At 42.6% G+C, this 19,563-nt stretch overlaps 1 protein-coding gene across 1 annotated transcript in view; it reads left to right on the top strand.

The window, feature by feature from the left end:
- The first annotated feature begins 7,879 nt into the window (after positions 1-7,879).
- MUC6 (mucin 6, oligomeric mucus/gel-forming) overlaps positions 7,880-19,563 on the top strand; it is an 81,713-nt gene continuing 70,029 nt past the window's right edge. The window contains exons 1-9 of the mRNA XM_083459391.1: positions 7,880-8,027; positions 9,053-9,088; positions 12,889-12,927; positions 14,262-14,291; positions 14,552-14,605; positions 15,020-15,260; positions 16,131-16,257; positions 17,674-17,761; positions 18,450-18,559. Coding sequence (XP_083315517.1) covers positions 7,979-8,027; positions 9,053-9,088; positions 12,889-12,927; positions 14,262-14,291; positions 14,552-14,605; positions 15,020-15,260; positions 16,131-16,257; positions 17,674-17,761; positions 18,450-18,559 — 774 coding nt within the window. The 5' untranslated portion in view covers positions 7,880-7,978. The remainder of the gene's footprint in view (positions 8,028-9,052; positions 9,089-12,888; positions 12,928-14,261; positions 14,292-14,551; positions 14,606-15,019; positions 15,261-16,130; positions 16,258-17,673; positions 17,762-18,449; positions 18,560-19,563) is intronic.

Below are 19,563 nucleotides of genomic sequence, written 5' to 3' on the forward strand. Positions count from 1 at the left end.
TCACTAATGAGATCACAGCCAAATCAACAATTCCAAACATTTTTTCAATACATTTATTCAGAAAAGCTATGACATATTGCATAACATCCATTGACATTATCAGCATCTGGACTTTGTACAGGTTCTGACCTCAAATTTTGATGTTTAAGTCAAAATGACTTAAAATCACTATGGGAACTTTTTTGCCAGGTGTATATAATCTTTCCCTCTCTTATCTATGGACAAACAAATGCAGGTCCTGGAAACTCAGTTAACAGTAAACAGTCTCAGGTACACTACAGTCAAGATAATATTGATTGTAAAATCTCAACACTTCTGGGACATTTCTGGGACTCAGAGGCTTTATAAATTAATGCTGGATTTAACATTTTCTAGATTATATAAAAATCCATGAAGTGAAGCTATTAAATGTATGCTATTTAGGTGCCAGATGAAGATTTGTTTTACTTGCCTAGGCCTTTTAGATAATGGAGTTTTATAATATTTGAATTGTCTGCTCCATCTTTTTTGCTGCTGGTGTTTGTATTTACTGTAATTTTTATTTTCAATTTTTTGTTTACGGGGGGGGGGAGTTTCTCCTGAAGAGCAGGTATAAATATTTTGGGGTTTTTTTTAAAAAAAAATCATTCCAGTGGTCTATAAAAGTAGGAAACATGTTCTTGTCTTTACTTCTTGAGATTGTCATGTAAAACAGCGGACCCCTCTATGGCCGCCTGTAAGGAATCATGTATCTTGGTTGAACTTATGAAACTACTTTATGCCAAGTCCAACTCCTGTTCAATCTAGGTCAGAATTGTTTAACAACTACCAACTTAAATGACTTTTCTAGGAGGATTAGACCCATTAATGGAAAGTTAGGCTACCTACGGCTACTAGTTATGACGGCTATATGCTGTCTCCAGGATCACGGATAATCTGCCTCTGGATATCAGTGCCTGGGAAACATCAACAGGAGTTGGGGCCATTGCCCTCATGTCTGGTTTGTCAGCTTCCCAGCAGCAACTGGTTGACCACTGTGGGAAGCTGTGGGCCTTCAGTCTGATGCAGCAGAACTCTTCTTCTCTTCTTGTTATTTAAAATTTGTATATTCTGCCTGTGAGTGTAAACTCTTTCAGAGTGGTTTACAACATACACAGAAATATAATTAAAAAATTATGTATGAATAAAATACTGGGGGACCAACAACATATAAACCAGGCAATCCATTAAAATAGGTCCTCTTCTCGTCAGCTCATGACATGAGATAAGGAAGTGGAACTTGACCTAACAGCAACACTGCTCTGTTGACCAGGCAAAGGGAAAAGGCCAACTTTGTAGTGTTTGTGTCGGGCCTGCTGATCCAGAAGCTTCATACCGCCTGCCAATTGCAGAGGGGGATGTTGCATATGCCACTTCCTTTGTATGTCTAAAGAAAGCTCTGAGGCTCTAGTCTACATGGCTAGGGATAACTTATTGGGTATGTCCCAGCCTCATACCCAAAGATTACCCATTCAAAACCAGGAGTCCCTAAAAGGATTTGAACCTCTTGGCTGGATTGGCAACCAGTGGGGGGCAGGGGAGCAGAATGGACCATCCAGTTATTTTTACAGTGGTACCTCGGGTTAAGTACTTAATTCGTCCCGGAGGTCCGTTCTTAACCTGAAACTGTTCTTAACCTGAAGCACCACTTTAGCTAATGGGGCCTCCAGCTGCCGCTGCGCCGCTGGAGCATGATTTCTGTTCTCATCCTGAAGCAAAGTTCTTAACCTGAAGCACTATTTCTGGGTTAGCAGAGTCTGTAACCTGAAGCGTATGTAACCCGAGGTACCACTGTATTTTGTTTTCGTATTAATTGCCAGAGAAGAAAGGGAACATCCCCCTCATAAAAGCTATAATGCTTAAGTGAATAGACAGCTTTTATGTTGTGGTCTGAAAGAGGACCTAGCTATAACTACTGGCCTCCAACCCAAACCCTCCCAAAACCTCTGGCCTCAGCCTCTAAACTTCCACCTCCACTACAGCCAGCTCTCATACTAAACATGCCGTGTTTGGAAGTTATATAACCAGATATTATTTTCACGTTGGTAGAAGAAATGCTATCTGTAGCTTTAAAAACAAACAAAAAACCGAGTAAAAGCATTGTGTTGATATTTAATCACTTGCTTCTTGTTACCAGCTCTTAGCGTTCTGCAAACATCCTTGTCATTTCCTGCCTCAGAAGTGCAAAATCTTAGATGAAGCCCCAGTTCAGCCCCTGTCTGCTGTCTATTCTGTCCTCTGGACTTAGCTCCATGCAGAAACACAGAGAGGATGGGAGCCTCTGAATAAGGTCAACTGCTGGTTTGAAGTAGCTTTGGCAAACTGCTGGGCCTCCTACCATAGAGCATGGCAGAACAGACTTTTTGTTTTGCTTTCTTTAACTGTAAGAAGTGTCAAATTTACTGCAAGGCAGCCTCCTGGTAGCCACCATTTTATTTTTCCCCATGGTGCACTGGTCGGACACATTTGGGCCACACCCACCCAAGCTATTTAACAATCTTATACAACTTTAATAGTCAAGACTTTCCCCTAAAGAATCCTGGGAAATCTAGTTTGTTAAAGGTGGTGAGAGTTATTAGCAGAGCCTTATTCCCCTCACCAGTGGACTGCACTGGAGGAGGCTCCGCTCCGCTCCGCTCCAAGAGAACAAAAAGGGTCTGGCGCTGCTCTCGGCAGCGTAGTCAGCCCCAGAGCGTCACCCACCCAGCCCACCTCTAATCTTGTTTTCTTGCAGACTAACCTTTTCTTTCCAGGCACGCGGGCGTTGCTGTGGTTGTGTGGTGGTTTTTGTCTTCAGAGCCGGGAAGGAATTGTCCCTGCTTTGCAGGTTTTGCCTTCCCCATAGCAATTGTCACAACTTTGGTGGCTTAGGCCTTCAGCGGAATCCTATAGTCAAACACCTAAAAGAGGGATGAATTGGTGACTCACACGCTTCTGGTGGCATGGCAGATGGGTGCTATCCTCAGCGATTTGAGGAGGGACCAGCTGTGTAAACACGCATTTTGTGTTAGTCCCATCTTCCCCTTACTGACCCTGTCATGCCTCAGACCCCCAGCAGGGTGGGGGCCCAGTGCCTATGCCAAAGTTTACCTACATCTGAATTCAATAAAGCTGTGGTCATTTTAATCCCAAATATATGTTGTCATGTCTTCTCCTTTCACCGTGAGGCCTGGCTCCTAGGGGAGGGGGGCCGCGTCTGGGTATGCAACTATTTCACATTATTTTCTTTGAATATTCATCGTGTATATACTGTACATATACTTCTGTGTAAGGTTACACTTCTTTACCCTGCAAAAATATTTTTTATATACGTGAGTATGCATGTAGTAACATGAAAAGAAAGGGGGAAACACAAAAATAAAAAATTACTCCCTCCTACCCAGCGGCGTAGCGTGGGTTGTCAGCACCCGGGGCAAGGCAAGTAATTTGGCCCCCTAACCCGGGGCAAGGCAAGTAATTTGCACCCCCTAACCCCTAACCTGCCGCCGCTGCCAGCTTCTTCTTGCTGCTGCCTGGGCTGGGCTGGTGTGGTTCTCTCCCGCGCTCAGCGCTGCGCTGGGCGGCCGCTGCACTGTCCCTCCCCCAGATAGTCCCTCATTCTCTCTCCGCACCGCACGCCTGGCACCCACCCCCTCCACAGTGGGTGCCAACCCAGCGGCTCGGATCGGATTTGCACAGCCACCACTGCAGTGAGAGAGAGTGAGTGAGCCAGGTAGGGGCAGAGAGCTTCGAGTGCAAGCGCGCACCCCCCCCCCAGATGTTGCGCCCGATGCGGCCGGCCCCCCCTGCACCCCCACGCTACGCCACTGCTCCTAGGTTAGGTTGAGAGACAGTGACCAGTGGTATAGCGTGGGGGGTGCAGGGGGGGGCCGGCCGCACCGGGCGCAACTTCTGGGGATTAGGGTTAGGGGGCGCAAATCCACGGGTTAGGGGGCGCAAATTACTTGCCTTGCCCCGGGTGCTGACAACCCACGCTACGCCACTGACAGTGACTGGCCCAGTGACCTTCATGGCTGAGTGGGGATTTGAACCCTGGTCTCCCAGGTTCCATACTGTGTCTGTGCCCTGCTGTGACTACTGTATCCTAATGACATAGTAATCCATAGGAATCCATGCACCCATCTCTGTGACAGCAGAAGCCAATGGCATGAGATGGGAGCAGGGAAGTTCCCAACACCCTGATGTCTTCACACAGTCTGGTCTTGACAAAGTCTTAGAGGATACAGGATGGAGAGGAGGTATCCAATACATTATTTTCCATTTTCTGTAATTGTCTTGTTCATTGTAATGTGCAGATCTGTCTTAAAAGCAATACTTTTCTATTTCAGCTGTTAGGAATTTAAGGAAATCCTGGTGCTTTATTGCTTTACAAGCTTAAAACAGATAATTTGCTGACCCGAGAGTTCACAGTCTAAAATAAGAAACATAAAACCTGGCCTTTGTTGGTAGATAATCTTTGGGGAAATGAATAAAATGCAGGAACTGATTATGAGGATGCTTCCTAGCACTTACGAAAATGTTTCTGAAACTCCCCCCCCCTCCCAAAAAAATCTTTTGATACCTGCTGCTCTCTGTCCCTGTCAACTTGCTCTTTTGCTCTGTGGATTGCAGCGCTTACAAATATCTCTTCACCTAGGCTGTGGGGGAACACAAGGAGTGGCTGACACATGTAGTTCCAGCCTCAGAGGTCTAACACGTAGGGAATCTGAGATATTGCAGGCATTGAGCCAACACAGTGAGGCATGAAACCATTGTCCCTAGGAATTAATTTCAAAATAATGTTTCCCATGCAGTGCAGAGTTCTTAAGACAGCCCAAAGGAGAAAGAAATCTGTTAAGCTCTTGGTGTAAATTGTTACATGCACTTACATTCAGGCATCTTGTTATCCTCAAATCAGCCGGAGAACTTGAGCTTTAGCAAGATTGGTCCAGTCATATCCTCTGTATCTAAGATGTTTTGCTTTACAGCACCTTTTAAGATGTTGGGGGATTCAAACCAGGGACTCTGGAAAAAGGTGTTACCAAATAGTACCTTTTTCCTTCCATGTTGTTCCTACACTAGTTGCACACATGCAATTATTACTGGTAGTTCAATGGGCTTCTCTCCCTCTCCTCCCTTCATGTACAGTGGTGCCCCGCAAGACGAATGCCTCGCAAGACGAAAAACTCGGTAGACGAAAGGGTTTTGCGGTTTTTGAGCTGCTTCGCAAGACGAATTTCCCTATGGGCTTGCTTCACAAGATGAAAACGTCTTGCAAGTTTGTTTCCTTTTTCTTAACACCGTTAATACAGTTGTGACTTGACTTCAAGGAGCAACTCATAGAACGCAGTGTGGTAGCCTTTTTTGAAGTTTTTGGTGATTTTTGAAGCTTTTCCAAAACTTTTCCGACACCGTGCTTCGCAAGACGAAAAATTCGCTAGACGAAAAAACTCGCGGAACGAATTAATTCCGTCTTGCGAGGCACCACTGTACCCCACACCATACCCAATTCTGCTGTGGAGGGTTAGGGGAAACCCCAAAACAGATTTAGGGAATGTGCAGGTAGGAGGAAAGGAAGAGAATGTACCATTGCACAAGGAGAAACACTTGTGCTGCTGAAACAAGATACTTAGTGCTATACAGTGGTACCTCTAGTTATGAACTTAATTTGTTCCAGAGGTCCATTCTTAACCTGAAACTGTTCTTAACTGAGGCGTGCTTTCACTAATGGGGCCTTTAGCTGTCGCTGCGCCACCGGCACATGATTTCCGTTCTCATACTGGGGTAAAGTTATCAATTTGAGGTAACTCTTCCAGGTTAGTGGAGTTTGTAACCTGAAGCATTTGTAACCTGAGGTACCACTGTATTGGCTACAACTCTCAGTCTTCCTCTTGTGTGTTAACTGAGGAGGCTGGCAACTGTGGACAGAGTATGTTTGCAAAGCCAGTAGCCGTCTTCTATTGTCTTGGAAAAGAAGGCATTTTGGCTCTATGTGCTTTGAGCTACAGAAACCCTGAATTGACACTTGAGAGTTCTGTGTTCTCCTGTGACCTCCCATATATCACTAAAACACACCCTATTTTCAGAAAACAAAATAAAAAGCATTCCTCTGCTAGTAAAAAACAGTAACTCAGGAGTGAAACAGGTTCTAGCCAAGCCCCCTCTCTGCTGGGGCAGGTGCAAGGTATTTTCCTGCCTGAGTCAAAGGACAAGATGGCATTCCCATCCCACAAAGAGAAACTAACTGGGCCAGCAGTTAAATTTTGCTTCAAACCTGGTAAGTAGATAGCAGCTTTCACCACAACTGAGGCAGTAGGACAGATCAGGGAGCCTGGGACAGGCATGAGACAACTAAGGGGAATGGCTGGAGGGCTCAGACAAAATATTCAGGGATGTTTCCTCTCAGGCTCTGCCACCTTAGGTGATTGCCTCCTTATGCCTAATGGTAGAAGTAGGAAGAGTGCATTTTTGTATGTTTGCTTTGTATTGTTTTTTGCCAAAGGAGATCATTAAAAATGTGTTCCTTCACTTGCAGTCTGCAGTACATTCTACTAACTCAATACTTTTTCTCATGACTTTTCTCTGCATTTTAATGCACACCATATTTTACCTATTAATCTGAAGAGATGGCTGGAGAATTGTAGAACCTTATAGGAGCATAGGAAGCTGCCTTCTACTAACTCAGGCCAGTAGCTCAGTATTATCTACACTCAACGGTTCTCGAGAGTTTCAGGCAGGGTTCTCTCCCAGCCCTTCCTGGAGATGCCACAAGTTGAACTTGGGACCTTCTGCATGCAAAACAGATTTTCTACCTTTGAGCTACAGCTCTTTCCCTCTTCCTCTGGAGAGCACAATCACTACAAATTTACCTGGCAAAAGCCCACATTGAAACTGGACAGGAGTCATACAAGAACACACCTTCCATTCATTTCCACGGGACCTGGACAGAAGAACTTCATGGTGTCCTAGTACAGTGGAACTGCATTCAAATGGCATTTTTTGACACAACATTCTGAAGCTTGTTCTTTATAATTATGCTTGTCCAGCCCTCCTCCAGGGAACAAATATCATTACTTAGGGCTGAAAAATGTTCATTCCCACTATGTTTGAAAGGGATAAACACTGGAGGAAAGAAAGATTTTAAAGGAAAATTAGGAACCTGTATCAGTAGGATCTCAAATCATCAGCCTTGCCTTCTATTTTAAACACACACATACAAAGAGAGAGAGAGTCTCCTTTCATTGTCTGTTCATAATATTAGAACAGCAAGACTGCCCAACTTCGGTCCTCTTGTCTCTTTGGCCAATAGTCTATGTATCATAGAATTATAGAGTTGGAAGGGACTCAAAGGGACACCAAGTCCAACCCCCAGAAATGCAGGAATCACAGCTAAAGAATCCCTGAGAGATGGCCATCAAACCTCTGTTTAACAACTTAGCTGTTCTTAATGTTTAGTCAGAATCTCCTTTCTTGTCATTTAAATCCATTAGTTTGGGTCCTACCCTCTGGAGCAGCAGAAAACAAGCTTGCTCCATCTTCCATGTGCTACATTCCGCCTTTATCAGGGTTATCAGATTTTCTGCACTACAGATCTGCATTTCTTTTGGACTCCACACCACACTTCTACAGCAAATACTGTTAAAAGTGTTTGTGTAAATTGTCGCAAGCCAAGCCCGTTGAACTAGCTATGGAAAAATGATACTCAAGTAGAGGAGGTGTATTTTTCTTTTATATTTCCAGATAGCATTTGCGTGCATTACGCCTGATAAAGTGAAGATCCTGTTTGGCGGTTACTCCACTTTACCCAGCTGTAGCCATCTCAGAATGTGCATGGGAGTAAGGGAGGGCCTTGTAATGCTATATATAAAGCATCCAAGCTTGACAAGGTGAGGCTAGAGTGGCAGCAGCAGCACTGCCCATTGTGAGTAGATAGGGGAGGAGGAGAGTCCAAGGTGGGGGAAAGGACTCTCCACTCAACATCATGCTTTGGGCACTACTGGTTCTCCTCTGCAGCCTCCTGCATAGTTCAGGTAAGTCTAAAATCACATCTAGAATACATAGATAACATGGGACTTCTTTCAATCTTGTCATTTTGGGGGGAAAGGATGCCAAAGCATTAGAGGACATGCAATATATAGGGATAGGATGGAATATAGTGGTAGAAGATGCTATAGATAAGTTAACCTCACTTATTTTCTTTGACACTGCCTGTCTGGAATGCCCATCATATATAATTAACCAAATAAGAAGAAAGAAGGAAGGAAGGAAGGAAGGAAGGAAGGAAGGAAGGAAGGAAGGAAGGAAGGATCCCAGTGTGATTATAAAGTGGGAATGACTGGTTTGAAACACAATATATTTAGGCAAAACTGAATGATTTGATCGTTCTCTTCTTGACTTTTGCACTTTGACATTTCTTTTGGGTACTTGTGGAACACTCCCTGCTTTTCAGGCCACGGTTCAGCATTCGTCCTCTTTATTTGACATACAGAACCTTCGATGGAATACACTTTCAGATCTGGAAACTGCAATAAATACCAACCTCCAATGGTCCCAGAAGCAAGAGACCTTACATATTCCTTCAGCAATCTTGCATACTTGTACATGAAACTCTTCTAGGATGGAGCCCAACTATTATACCCAACAACAATACATTATTTCATATATTTCACTTGAAAGATGCTTCCATGAAAGAAGATAAATACTTCAACGCTTTTTGATTCGAAAAATAAATTTGTTCTGTGAATCCATCTAGGGATGTAAGATATGTCTTTCTGCATCTGTCCAAAGATCCATGTAGTTCAGCATTCCAAGCTAGATTCTAGAAGCTCACAAACAGAGCATGAAGTTGACCCCATTTGTCCTCAGAATCTGGTAATGATAGGTATTTTGCCTCTGAAGAAGGTGGTTCCTGTACCTATCACAGGTTAATAGCTAATACAGTAATACTCCATGAAGATGGCTATAAACACTTTACTATCAATTGTGGTTTCAAAATACCTGTTTTATATTCTACTTTCATAGTTTTTGTTTCATAAAATTTATTTTTCTTTATCAGATCAGAATCATATGGATCATTCAGACAGGTTATCAGGTAAGTCTGTGAAAGATGTACTGTTCTTCCTACTTACTAAATGTATATGGTTCTTATCTAAAACTCTGTTGTAACTCATTTTGGTTCTCTTCTAGATTATGGTTTCTTGTTATTTGCTCTTTTTCTTTTTCACCTGTAATTATTTGCTGTTACAACTGGTCCCAGTACTGCCAAAAACATTCCAAGCACATAGTTTTAAGTCTTTCTTTCTAAAAACAATACAGACGTGTTCTGAACAGTTCTAAATTTATTTCTTTTATATTTTCTAATGCACCTAATGACCCATTTGACACTAACCACATAGAAGAACATATTCCTGAATGATGGATTTGTAGAACAACCCCCAGAAAGAACAATTAAAAAGTTCACTTAAACTTCACAGATCAATTTATAAACCTCCTTAGCAGTACAGACCTCTAAAAGTGTACTCAGAAGTCAGTCCCATTGAGTTCAGTGTAACTAACTGCCAGCACATCCAATATAAGGGTCTTCAAATGATATGTTTACTGTCGTGTATTTTGGCCCAAAGATGTCCTTCCAACCTGTTTTAAAACCTCCAATGAAGGAAAGTCCACCACCTTCCAAGGTAGTCCATTCCACCATTGGACAGCTCTTCCCATCTGGAAGGTCTTCCTAATGTTTAGTCTGAATCTCCTTTCTTGTAAATTGGTTCAGGTCCTACACAGGACACACAGAAAGTTATACATCTGCAAACAATTACATATGAAAAATTCTGAGAGGAACAAATATTGTACCTAGTGTTAAGCGTTGTTCTTTTTTTTTTTTTTTTTTTTTTTTTTGCTATTTGGATTGCATGGCCAATAGTGAATACTGTTCTATGTGGAACTGCGGCCGTGGTCTGGTACTACGATTTGGAGCTGAAGGCTTACATTGCCTTGTATCCAGTGCAGCATTAAGTAAGCATTCTGTCAGTGCAAGGACTTATGCTTGCACAATGGGACTTTCCTGCCCTGTGTGCCTGCCATGTACTCACCCCAAATCTGCTCCAGAGGCAGGGCTTTTTTTCAGCCGGAACTCATTTCCAGCACCTCTTAGGTGGGTGCCATTGCCATTACAAGATAACATGGTAGGTGTTCATAGTGAGTTCCGGCACCTCTTTTTCTAGAAAAATAGCAGTGTCCAGAGTATTGCCGGGGGGGGGGTCAAACATGGTAAATGGGTGTGTGAAGAAGAAGAGTAGATGAGTCCTGGAGTGCAAATGTAAATCTTTGTGCTAATAGGACAGTTACTTAGTACTACAATGGATACAAGTCATAGTGTAATGGTATTGGACTAAACCACGGTCTCTTCCAACTCTAAGGTTCTATTATTCTAGTCTATCTACAGGAGTGAACACATATGCATATATGAAAAACAGCCCTTGAATTCAGCCTGTCTTTGAAATCAAGGTGCAACTTAAATTACATAAGAAAGGATCCTAACAAGAAAGAGGGCTTCATTAATCTACTGTTCTCACAGGACTAACTTTGCTCCATACTTGGACATACATAATGTTAAGTTAGTTGAATACAACCCAAAGTTTCTGAATAGGAAATAAGCCAATACACTTCAGACCTGCTGTGGACAGCTATAATTTTAGATTGTCTAAAATGCAATGTATAGTGTCAATACTGGGCTTTGCATTTGGGGCACTCTAAGATGGTGCCCATGCATAGTGGATAAGCATTTGGCTCACATCCTCTGCAAAAAAAATGTCACTGCCTGCCAAGTAAACATGTCCAGAGGGAGAGCAACAGTAATTGTGTCATCTGGGACCATGCCCTGTTGCTTGCTGCTGCTGCTGCTGCTGCTGCTGCCTGTTGTTCACGTGCTGCCCCTGGACATGTTTATCTTTCCTGGCAGCAGCAATAGATGGGTGGGAGTCAAGCCAAGTCCAGGGAGTCAGTGACTGGCAGCAGCAGCAAAATGCAGCAGTAGAGCAGGAGAAGCCGATGGTGGGAACCCTGATGGCAATGCTGGATGGAGCCCTCAATGGTGGTGTGAGCAGGACTGGTTATGGGTCCCTCTGTGCCCTAGGAGTGTCAGCATGGGCCTGATCATGCTGGCCTCTGATGCTGGGCCAGAGATGTAAAGATTTTGTTTCTGAAGTTACAGTAGCATCTTGAAACAATCCATTTCCATAATGGTGTCGATTTGCATCATAATGGGAAGAGCATAGTAATGTCAGAAACTACCTTTGGCACAATTCCATCTGTTGTCAGGCATCTTCCATGGGTAAAAGTTCCTGGAATAAAATGCAAAGTAGATATTATTTTCCTTCCCGTTTAGCCATCAGGAAGTTTTTGATACTTTCTTTCCTCCACCCCTTCCACTACTTTTATGCAGCAAATACCAAAATATATCATTCCACACTTGGCTGACTCATATATCATTGACAAAACCACTTATTGTGGGCAAATGTAGAAGGAAATAAGCGAATTCAGTTCTGAGACCAGCCCTTCCTAAATATCAGGATTGTCAGGTCAAATACAGAGCTAAGTTCTCAGTTGGAAGGTACTTCAAAGGTCATCTAAATCAACCCCTTCCGATGCAGAAAATCCACAGTTACAACATAATTAATAGAAGACTATCCAGCTTCTTATTCAAAACCTCTGATACAGGGGAGCCCACCATCTTCCAAAACAATCGGCTGTTGAACAGCTCATATTGTCAGAAAGTTCTTACTGAAATTTAGTCAAAATCCCTTTTGCTGCAATTAGAACATGTTGGTTCAGGTCTTGCCCTCTGGTCCCCTGGAGCAACAGAAAACAAATTTGCTACTTCATATCTTTGATGGTTCTTCAGATATTTGACAATGGCTATCATATCACCTCTTAATTGCCTCTTCTCCTAGCTAGACATTCCTAATTCAATGAAAGATACCTGTGGCATAAAATGGAAAACTTTGCCAGATGCATGCAGCTTCTTTTGCCACGGAATTATTATGAAGGGGAAACTGTCTGTCCATTTAATGTGACTATTAAAGTGAGACAGCTCCATAACAAATATGGAAACCCTACCATTGCACTCACAAGACACTAGTGATCATTTTCTCTCTCCTGATAAAAATGCTAAAGGTAAAGGTACCCCTGCCCGTACAGGCCAGTTGTGTCCGACTCTGGGGTTGCGCGCCCATCTCGCTTAAGAGGCCGGGGGCCAGCGCTGTCCGAAGACACTTCCGGGTCACGTGGCCAGCGTGACAAGCTGCATCTGGTGAGCCAGCGCAGCACACGGAAACGCCGTTTACCTTCCCGCTAGTAAGCGGTCCCTATTTATCTACTTGCACCCGGGGGTGCTTTCGAACTGCTAGGTTGGCAGGCGCTGGGACCGAGCAATGGGAGCGCACCCCGCCGCGGGGATTCGAACCGCCGACCTTTTGATCGGCAAGTCCTAGGCGCTGAGGTTTTACCCACAGTGCCACCCGCGTCCCCAATATAAACTACTACCTTATTTTTTATATTAAAAAACAGCCCTATTACTACTACTTAAAAAGTAAAGAGCTACTGCTGCTTATCCTCTATATCCATTGTATTGGCAGAGTAAGGGTTCTCCGAATGATGGGCCCTTGATGGAGTAAATGTGCTTGCAAAAGATTAGCACTGTATAACTGAACCTAAACTCGAATAGTTTTAATGCAGACAATATCCACTTGGTCAACTGTTGTTGTTTTTAACCTAAATAATTATTTCATTCATGAGTTTAAAACCAAGATGCATAATTCCAAGAATACTTGTGAAAAGTTGTTTGTTTCAATTAATTGTATATGTATTCTCTATTTAATTTCCTTTTTTATTTCATAGGTGCCTCCTTTCAAAGACAGAAAGTGGCATTAGGAGGAGGTAATAATTTGCACATTTAACATCCATTGTGGATTCTTTCTTAAGTGACAGCAGTGGCGGGGCTGCTATTCTGGCCGAGCCCCATTCCATGTGTTCCTGGTGATACTGGAATGGGAGAGATGATGCAGGAGTAGTTTGCAAGACCAGTGGGGAAAGAAAACATGTTGTCAGCACTTTCTGGTCTACTTCTTTCATTGTAACATCACTGCAGCAAAATGGGATGGAACCGCAGGAGAACAGTCACTGTAATGAGATTCCTCCTATAATGAGCCTCAAGGCCTGCCTTCCCCAGCCAAGTGCCCTTTAGATGTTGTTGGACTACAACTCCCATCAACTCCCTCTAAGGCCAGTGGTCAGAGCAGATGGAACTTGTAGTCTAACAATATCTGGAGGGCATCAGGACATGTCACTGTGGTAGTTGGTTTCTCAAAAGGTCTCTGTCAGGAGAAGAATATCAGTGCTGAATGGTCAGAGGTCAAGTCATGCTTGGAAAAAGAATGGTATTTAGTATTCCCAATAGTTTAGAATGCTTGTTTCGAGCTTCAAGTCCATGGGACTATTCTTCAGGGTCAAAATGTGCCAGGCAAAGGATGGAAATGTTTTCACTTTGCTGTTACATTTGAAGCCACAAAAAGTAATTTAATTAACAAAGCAGTGTGTGTGTGTGTGTGTGTGTGTGTGTGTGTGTGTGTGTAGATAAATTCTAACTTTGGAAATATAACACCTAAGAGCATTTTTTTCCTTTCACCTTTCATTGAGGAGGGGAAGTGTATTATCATTATGCCCTGTTTTTTAGTAGTGGGAATTGAAATTCTGTTATAGGGTTCAGCAGTAAATGGTAAGTTATTTTAATTTTGTTGTTTAGTCGTTTAGTCGTGTCCGACTCTTCGTGACTCCATGGACCAGAGCATGCCAGGCACTCCTGTCTTCCACTGCCTCCCGCAGTTTGGCCAGACTCATGTTTGTAGTTTCGAGAACGCTGTCTAACCATCTTGTCCTCTGTCGTCCCCTTCTTCTTGTGCCCTCCATCTTTCCCAACATCAGATGGAGGGCACAAGGAGAAGGGGACGACAGAGGACAAGATGGTTAGACAGCGTTCTCGAAGCTACAAACATGAGTTTGGCCAAACTGCGGGAGGCAGTGGAAGACAGGAGTGCCTGGCATGCTCTGGTCCATGGAGTCACGAAGAGTCGGACACGACTAAACGACTAAACAACAAAATTAAAATAACTTAGCTATTTTAATTAAAGTTATTTTAATTAAAGTTATTTTAATACAATCAGTATATATATGTCCAATACTGCTACAACAAATATACCTTTATTTCACTTTAGGCCAAAGGAGTGCTGAATGGCTTGACCTTGGTAAGTATTTCTTTTCCTAGAAGTAGAACCTACAGAGACAGGCTTCCCTGTAGTGGAGAGAGAAAAATATTGATCATCCCCCCCCCCACCTTTTCTTTACTTTCCTAATAATGAGATACTCCTGTGGACATTCTAGAAACTAAAATGAGCTACAGGATAGTGTGGGTCATATTTTAATCATGAAAATGCATTTGATTGGAGGATAACTAGAATTGCTAACTTATGTAGACTTGACATATGCACCTTTTCCTATTTTCTAGAAACCTATTCTGAAGAGTTGAGAAGTCTAGATAGTGCCCGTCTTCACCATACAGGTATTACTTTCCTTGTTTTAGTGGGAAATCATGATAAAAGGTTCACAGCACTTCAAAAGGCAGATATATGCAACACGATATGAATTTTATACTTTAAAAAACTATTACGGTCCTGCACTCAGGCAGCCCAAATTCTGCATCAAGGAAAGCTGGATTCTTTAAAAAACACATAGGACGGGGACTTAATAGGGGCATCTGCTATGAATGGAAACTCTTAGAAAAAATAATTGTTGGTAGACAACACGGTACATGCCCATGCTTATGTATCATGAGCCAGGAGGACAGATTTAAAAGAAGAATCCATTCAACTGATTAAAATACTGCTAAAGTATATGCACAATGCCATTCAGAATGGCCAACAGAATAATCAGGGCCCAACAGAACCTCACTATAGTTTTGCTTCCTTTCTTTAAGCTCTGGATAAGGGCTCATGCTCCACCTGGGGCACTGGGCATTTCTCAACTTTTGACAACTACTTGTATGATTTTTCTGGGACTTGCAATTACATCTTTGCCACCGTATGCAATGACGTCAACCCGGATTTCAACATCCAGTTCCGTCGTGGGCCGAACAAAAAAATTACCAGAATCATCATTGAGTTGGGACCCAACGTTATCATAATTGAAAATGGCATCATATCAGTCAAGGATGTTGGGTAAGCACATGATAGTAAAGTGCTCATGTGGTGAAAGTTTTGCTCTTTTTTTTAATCAACAACTATAGGTTCAGGTTTCAAGCTGGCCTTTTTCTTTTCCTATCTGAAGGTGTTGTTAATACAGTTTTTGACATAATATTCTTTGTTGGCATGGTTTTCATTTTTATAGTGTTAATGGAAATTGTTTGGAGACAAACATAAAACTTGCCCCAAAACCTGGGGTTTAACCAAACAACAGCAACATATTTTGTACTTTATGAAAACATGATGGCAGAAATGAAGCATTTCTTTCCAATTCTTCAGCTTGTCAAAAGTGAAAGCTGGACTTTGCCAAACTCCCAAGATTCTGTCACAGTAGGAATGGCATTTTACACATGCTCAGAAGTTTCCTCAGATTGTGTGGTCCAAGGCTGAGGCCTCTCCTAACTGAAATTGGTTTCTAGTAGATTTCAGAGCTCTTTTGCCTGCATTTTTTTAAAATTCCCAAACAGTCCCATGAATATTAATAATAAAAGGCATCCCACTAGGCATGAATGAGTTAAATGCTTATTTTTGCTGGTACTATGGCACCCCCCTTGCGTTCTTAATTAGGAAAAGTGGTCTTTTCCAGACTCAGTCTGATCTTTAACAAATATAGTTTTAAATTTAATGTTAAAAGTGACTAGGAAACTTTTAATTATTAATTTTAATGGAAATGTATGGTGAGAAATAGACATTGCTAAGCATCTCTAATTTATGGATGATTAAAAAAAAGTTTGGATAAAAAAGACAGCTTTTGACTTAGAACACAAAGCCTAGAAATTCATTGGAATTACTAAGTTTCTAAGTCTATGTGTTTCTTCTTTCCTCTTCCCCATACTACTCCAATAGTATTATCAGGCTGCCATACACCAGAAATGGAATTCAGATTACACCTTTTGGACGCACCATCCGCCTAGTGGCCAAGCTGATGGAGATTGAGCTTGCCGTTTTCTGGAATAATGATGATTATCTCATGGTGGGTAAAGTCTTGCTTTCATCTTCTGAGCATATTTTTGGAATGATAAAAATCGCACAGGTTTTACATTATTGCTGCATGGTTGTAATGAAGAAGCCAGCCCCCACCTGCCTTCTTACAACCAGTCCAGAGTGTGTCCCCGGCTATCAGTTGCATCCTCCTTAGTCTAAGTGTTGCCCTTGGAGATCTAAGGGGGGGGGGGACTAGAATTAGCTGGCTGTGCCTGGCATTGGCTACCTACTCTTTATGCTCCCTGCCTCCTGCCCTGGCGGTCACAAAGGGCATCAGCGGCTTCACTGGGTTCTCAACATGCCATGAGCTGGCTCTTCCCATCCTCCCTGCAAGTAAAAGGAAGGAAAGGATATGAGCAGGCATTGCATTACATTGGACTGCCTGGGTGGCTACAGCCTAGGGATGACAAACTCCGTACCTGATTAGGGCTGACAGGTAGAACACACTAGCCACATGGTTAAGTGGTCATCTGTTTTCACCCATAGAAAATATGATTGGGGGAGAACGCTTACATTCTTCAGGATGACAGATTCCAGCGAGGGAGGCCTGTTAACCTGTTAACAGCAAGAACAAAAAGGAATCTTGCTGTGGCACTTTAAAAACTAGCAGATTAATTGTTGGCATAAATCTGTTGGCCTTCAAGGTGTCACAACAAGACTCCTTTTCAAAAAAGCAAAGCAAAAAACAAACAAAACCTCATCTAATAGCAGGTAGTCGCACGATTAATAATGCAACATGGGTCAATCTGACCTGGACAGCAGCCCACAAAGCGGTTCTCAGACATTTCGCTGAGCTTGCTGCTGCGCTAATTGTGGTTGGTGTTGACTCAGGTGTGCATTCTCCTGGCATTTTATCAATCTGTGCTCAGAAAGATGTAAGAAATAAGTAGACTCAGTGTCGGGATGGGCACCCTCACCCCAGTCATCAGACTGATAATCTCATATAGGGAAAGGGGTTGTAAACCTCCTTCCTCTTCTGATCTGCACATATCAACTTAGGAGGGGGTGATGTGTGTCTATGTATGCCGACCTATGTGTGTCCTCTGTGCACATGCGCAAGTCTCGAGTAGGCACACTAAGCAGTGGTATGAGCTCCCCTGCTCTGAGTGCTGGCCATGGATGAATGTGGCCTTCAGGCCATAAATGGTTAGTCTCCTCTATTTTACAAGAAGGGAATTTCACAGACAGGGAGCCTTAGCAACAAGACTTTTCCCCACATCACAGCAACATGTGCTACATTGGGTAGCAGGGTCACAAGGAGGGCCTTCTCAGCAGATCTTAATGTATGGGCTGGCAGAGAGCGGCTCTCCTCTAAGTACTTGAGACCTGAGTCACTCAGGGCTTTGTATTTCACCAAGATATAATGCACAGCTATTTTTCTAATTAATTCAGTTTTCTCTTTTAGGTTTTGATTGAGGAAAAATACATGACAAGAACATGTGGACTGTGTGGGAACTTTGATGGGAAAGAATTAAATGAGTTTATGAGTGAAGGTGAGTTTTTCCGGTGCAGAAATAAATGACAGAAAGGTTTGGATTTCATGACAACTTATTAAGCCAAACATTGTCATCTAATTGCCTAAACTTCTAGTATAGTTGATAAAATAAAGAAGATAATATGAGGACTACTTGCTCACACATGGCAGTAAGGTCCCATGTTTTTTATTTCCCATCACTTTTCTGTGGTATTATAATAAGAAAAGGTAAAAGCATTGGTTATATCCAATTGAGTTTTCAATCTAGTGGAGGTTTCCATTAACAGGAGAGTTGAGGAGGCAATCTTTTGCCAAGCCCTTCCCCCTATGCCATCCTCTGTGCTGTTTGGAGGGTCCTCCAAACTTCTATAGAGTATAGGGTCTGTAGAGGAATGGGGAAATTGGCAAACATTGCCTTCTGCAAAGATGTTCACTGGGTCAACAGCCCTTCCATGAAGGGAAAAGCATGACTAGAGTCAAGAAGGCATCATTTTACTGCCCTTAAAATCTCCACTCCTTATGTTTTATTTTTCTAGAGATTGATGACAACAACAAGCCACCCGCCTATTTTCATACATGCACAGTTGTTGTTTTTTAATGTAAAATGAGTCAGGTGTATAAATGGACCCCCATTTATATAGTGCATAGGTTGCCTAAGATGGACTCTTCACTAACAAATTCAACTCAATTTATACTTTGATTAATAGACAAACTTCTGGACCCTCAAAAATATGCTGCCTTGCAGAAAATTGATGATCCTGCAGAGATCTGCCCAGTTGAGGAAATGGCAGTTTCTAACGTTCCTCGCAAGAAATATGTATGTACCATATCATTTTTCTGGATCTGCCTACCTTTCAATACTTTTAGACAGAGGCAGTAATTGAGAAAACACTGCCATGATTGAAGATACAGTAGCAGATTGGCTAAGTCGGTCTGAAAGAACTGGGAGGAAAGCATGGAATGGGATGTACAAACCTCTTCCTATCTTTTTGGAGGTTTTTCATAAAGGGGATTTTCAAAAGTGGAGAATTTAGGCTTTCCAGCTGTGAGGGAATGGCATTCTCCCCAGTTAGTTCCCTGCTTATCTCACAACAGGATGGAGACTGTATTCTCTTCGTAGCAGGGCAGGAGCCCCAAATGAGTGTGGCCAGAGCCCAAAGTGGTCATCGCTATCCACAGTCTCATAAATATATCACTCCCTTCCATTCATTCTCTCTCTCTCTCTCTCTCTCTCTCTCTCTCTCTCTCTCACGTGGACAATATGCATTGCTAAAAAAGGATCCATTTGTTTTAATATATTATTTTTTGGCAATTAAAAGATCAGGTGCGCTGGGGCCTGATTTGGATCAGAACTCTGGTGGGAGGATGGTGCAGGGGCTTCAACCATTTGCCCCCTGCTGTGGCCCCTGCGCATTGCAAATAAAAAAGGGATCCATTCATATCTTCTTTAAAAAAAATATTTTATTAAGACTTTTCAAAATGCGGTAAAAGACCAGAACATTCAAAAGATCCAAGGTCAAATGCAGATAGGGCTGGAGAAGACTCCTGTCTGGAACCCTGGAGAGTCACAGTCAGGGCAGCGGCCTGAAGGGTTAATGTTAGATAGACAAGGAATAGTAAAAAGACATAGCTTTGTGTGTCTTACTCTCTCCTTTTAATCCCTACACGGCAACAGATATCACACATAATTCTGCCTATCTACTCTCCTGTTCAAGATTAAATGTTATTCAGCCCTCAGACGACAGGAAGCAAGGTGGGACGTTTTGCCACCATTGAAAGTGACAAGGGTGATGGTGGAACAATGCACTGGATCCAGGGACT

The sequence above is a fragment of the Podarcis liolepis genome (assembly GCF_965112155.1).
Source record: "Podarcis liolepis genome assembly, chromosome: 1".
NCBI classification, from domain to species: domain Eukaryota; kingdom Metazoa; phylum Chordata; class Lepidosauria; order Squamata; family Lacertidae; genus Podarcis; species Podarcis liolepis.